The sequence below is a fragment of the Microtus ochrogaster genome, linkage group LG3, assembly GCF_000317375.1.
Source record: "Microtus ochrogaster isolate Prairie Vole_2 linkage group LG3, MicOch1.0, whole genome shotgun sequence".
Classification (NCBI taxonomy): Eukaryota; Metazoa; Chordata; class Mammalia; order Rodentia; family Cricetidae; genus Microtus; species Microtus ochrogaster.
Genome location: NC_022029.1, coordinates 35,721,097 through 35,724,995, shown reverse-complemented (window position 1 = coordinate 35,724,995; position 3,899 = coordinate 35,721,097). Strand labels below are relative to the sequence as shown.

General features: G+C 48.7%; 1 protein-coding gene across 2 annotated transcripts in view; it reads right to left on the bottom strand.

The window, feature by feature from the left end:
• Positions 1–3,899, bottom strand: part of Cdkl4 (cyclin dependent kinase like 4) — a 43,750-nt gene that overhangs the window by 11,357 nt on the left and 28,494 nt on the right. For both annotated transcript variants that reach the window (XM_005360755.3, XM_013351346.2), the window contains exons 6-7: positions 3,216–3,413; positions 343–425 (exon numbers count right to left, since the gene is read on the bottom strand). In XM_005360755.3, coding sequence (XP_005360812.1) covers positions 343–425; positions 3,216–3,413 — 281 coding nt within the window. The remainder of the gene's footprint in view (positions 1–342; positions 426–3,215; positions 3,414–3,899) is intronic.

The window sequence follows — 3,899 nt, the reverse complement described above, 5'->3', positions numbered from 1 at the left end:
GATTCACTATATAGTCCTGGCTGCCTTATTTCAGGCTGGCATCAAACTTGTGTTAACAGACCTGAGTGCTGGGATTATAGCCATGCTACCATGCCTGGATTTTTATAAACAGTTTTTGAGTCAGGGCCTCAAAACGGCTCAGGCTGCCCGGGCTCGAGCTCCTCCCGAGCTCAGGTGACTGTGCTGGGCCCGCTGATTGTGGTGTCTACATTCTAAATGGACTTATGTCAGTTTTGCATCAGTGTTTCATGTGGAAAAGAGCAGCCAAAAGCACACACATGAATCAATCAGCTCTTTATAGAAACAGCACAAATAACAACCACGCAGCCCAGAGCCCGTTACCATGTCTTCTGGTTCAGGTATGCTGATGCCACGGAAAAACTGGTTACTCTTAAAGATGGACTGATGTCTTGGGATGAGTTTTCCTATAAAACACAAACCACATAGCTCCTGATAACTTGGGCTAGAAAATCATAAAGCGCATCATAAAAATCTCCTAAGACGAAGGCATTAAGGGAACTCTGTGCCTGAGTGTTCCCTCCAGACATGGGCAGTGTGAGCCTGTGCAAAGCCCTCATGCTTGGGTGAGGACCACTCTCCACATGGCCCTCTTTGTCAAGTCTCCCTGTAAGACTAAGCGAGCGAGTGCTGCTGTCTTCATGCTCATTGTCTCATCTCCGTTCCCGACAATCTCCCAACAGAATAGATAGCTTCCCTCCCTCCGTCCCTTCTTCTCTTTCTCCCTCCTTTGCTTCCTTCTCTTCCTCCCTCCACCCTGCCCTTCCTTTCTTCCTCCCTTCCTTCCTTCCTTCCTTCCTCCCTTCCTTCCTTCCTTCCTTTCTTCCTCCCTTCCTTCCTTCCTCCCTTCCTTCCTTCCTTCCTTCCTTCCTTCTCTTCCTCCCTCCCTCCACCCTGCCCTTCCTTTCTTCCTCCCTTCCTCTACTCCCTTCTCTCTCTCCCTTCATTTCCCTCCCTCCCTCATTCTTTTCTTCCTTTGAAACAGAAGCTTGTCTATTCCAGGCTGGCCTCAAACTACGTAGTCAAACATGACCTTGAACTCTTGATCTTCCTGCCTCTGCTTCCCAAATCTTGGGCTCACAGGCATGCATCACCATGCTTGAGCCAGGCAGTGCTAGCGTTCAAACCTAGAGATGTACGCATGATTGTCAAGCACTCTGCCACTGAGCTACATGTCCAGTCTGAGAATTGCCTGTTTTTATTTCTATTGTATCAGTGAGGAAAATGAGGCCAAGAAAGTTTCATTGACAGGAGTCAATGCTGGTCTGTCTAAAGAGGTAGGGAACTGAGCAGATAGACACATACACAGAAGGTATGACCTACAGTGTTGTCTGGGAGAATGAGCTAGAGAGAAGCAGAGAGCTGCCCAGCAGGCAGAAAGCCAGAGCAGTTCTGGGAAAGATCTGTGTGTTCATCCTGCCGAGACAGCGTTAATGGCTTTGCATCCAGCTCCTGGAGTGGATCTGTAGTCTTCGCTGGGGCAGACCTTCTCCAACCATGGGAAGAAGACTACAGCTTCTGACTGTCAAGGATGACAGTGACCACAGCTCATGAGACAGGCTTCCAACTGGGCTGGGGGAGAACTCAGTGGCAGAGGGTTTGCTTAGCATACATGAGAGGCCCTGGTTCCACCTCCAGCATCACACACACACACACACACACACACACACACACACACACACACACACGCCTCTCCAGTCTTATTTCTATTCGGCACCTTACGGGGTGTATGACTTCAGGCTAACCATGGAGGCTGCTGGAACCTCAGTTTCACAGGCACAATTAAAAGCGATGTATCTTGGGGCTAGCGAGACTGCTCAGTGGCTCTTCTAAAGTCCACTTGCCAGAAGCCATGTTGGTCAGTTTCACAGCTGTAACTCTAGCTCCAGGGGCGTCCCACACCGTCTTCTGCCTCTGTGGACATCTCTACATGTGTGAGCACACACACACACACACACACACACACACACACACACACCCCTCTTTTGTTGTTGATTTTTGGTTTTTGAGAGAGATAGGGACTCTTTACATAGTCCTGGTTGTCTTGGAACTCGCTATTTGGACCAGGCTGACCTTGAATTCACAGAGATCTGCCTGCCTCTGCCTCTTGAGTGCTAAGATTAAAGGTGTGTGTCACCACACTTGGCCAAAACAAAACAAATCTTAAAATAAAGATATAAATTCCCGCCAGGCGGTGGTGCATCAAGGTGCAATAAAGAAACCTACACATCGGGGCAGCCAACAGCTGTCTGATTGGACTTAAGGCACATTCGACGGGAGGGAGGTCCCGTCCAGTACTGGCAGCAGTATCAGCAGACACACTAATGTGGAAAAGGGAGTTTTCACGGGTCCCATTCCTGGGGAAGAACTACGGGCAACTAATGACTCTGGGAGAAGGAGAACTAGCCTCTTCCAGGGATGAGCCCCCCTGCTGGTCAGCCAAAAAACAAACGGACTCAGCAGGTTATATATATACATGTACACATATAAATGTATATATACACACACACACATATATATATATATAACAATAATAAAGAAAAAGAGGCTATCATCTTGAGAGTGGGGAGCATGGGAGGGCTTGGAGGGAGGACAGCGGGGAGTGGCTGAAGGGAGGGGAAAATGTGATGTAATTCTATTTCAACTAAAAACACATTAAGAAAATAATAAAAGATTAATTTGGAAAAAAGGAGTTACTTATATGTACGTCTCTGGGTAGGGCTGGGGGTAGAGGCTGCACACATGAACGCAGGGCCAGAGGTGTTGAATCCCCTGGAGCTGGAGTTCCAGGCAGTTAGGAGCCACCGGAGACAGGTGCTGGGAACCAAACTTGGGTCCTTTGTAAGATCAGTACCTGCTCTTAACCCTGAGCCATCTGTCCAGACTACAAGTTTTTTCTTAAAACTGAGAACTTATAAATTTTAAGGTAGTACACAAGTGCATTACGTTAATATTACTTTAAATGTTGGCTGCCCTGATCAGGAAATAATATCAGACTTACTGGATTTTCTTGGCAAGGCCTCTGCAGACTCATTGCTGGCACTGTGTGTTGAGACAGGATTGGGCTTTGGCTACAACCGCGAGACCCGAGACCTTCCCCGCAGAGGCTTAGAGAAGCGACGGCTTCTTGCTTTCATTATGTTATTTATCACCGGGGTGCTATAATGAACATGTGGCCCGCAAAATGTAGTTCATACCCAGTGTCCTGATGATCAAGTAAAGCTGGTCCACATCTGACTTTCCCGGCCAGAGTGGCTGACCCGTCAGGAGCTCCGCAAAAACACAGCCGATAGCCCATATGTCCACGGAGGAACCGTACTTCGTGTCTCCCACGAGAAGCTCAGGGGCTCGGTACCACCTGGTGGCAACGTAGTCTGTGTAGGCATCTCCTGGAACTGCGAGGAAGAGCATCAGGCAGATTAAATGACACCATTATCTCCTGGCCCGAGTGCCTCTGGCCCACTCTCCCTGGAGCAGCTGGGACGGCAGCTTAGCCAGACCTGTGTAGCTCTCAGCCGGGGTCTCGCCGGGGTCTCGCTGACACGGGGTACTGAGACCGTCACTGAGCTGGGGCCCCAGTAGACACTAAGTGCACCCTAGCTGGAGACCATGGGAGAGTCGTCCCAGACAGGGGTAAGAATTCCCGTCGGGTCACCCAAGTCTAAGTCAGATTTCATCCATTTCCTTTTCTCATCAGCACAGTGCTTGGTTTTGGTTAAATCGTGTCCTCCAAAAAACAAAAAAACAAACAAACAAACAAACAAAAAAACCATAGGTTTGAAGTCCCAGTTTCGGGTACCTGTGGATTTGACCTTATTTGGAAATAACATCTTTTCAGAAATTGTTGAGTTATAGTGAGGTGGGTCCTGAATTCAGGAGCC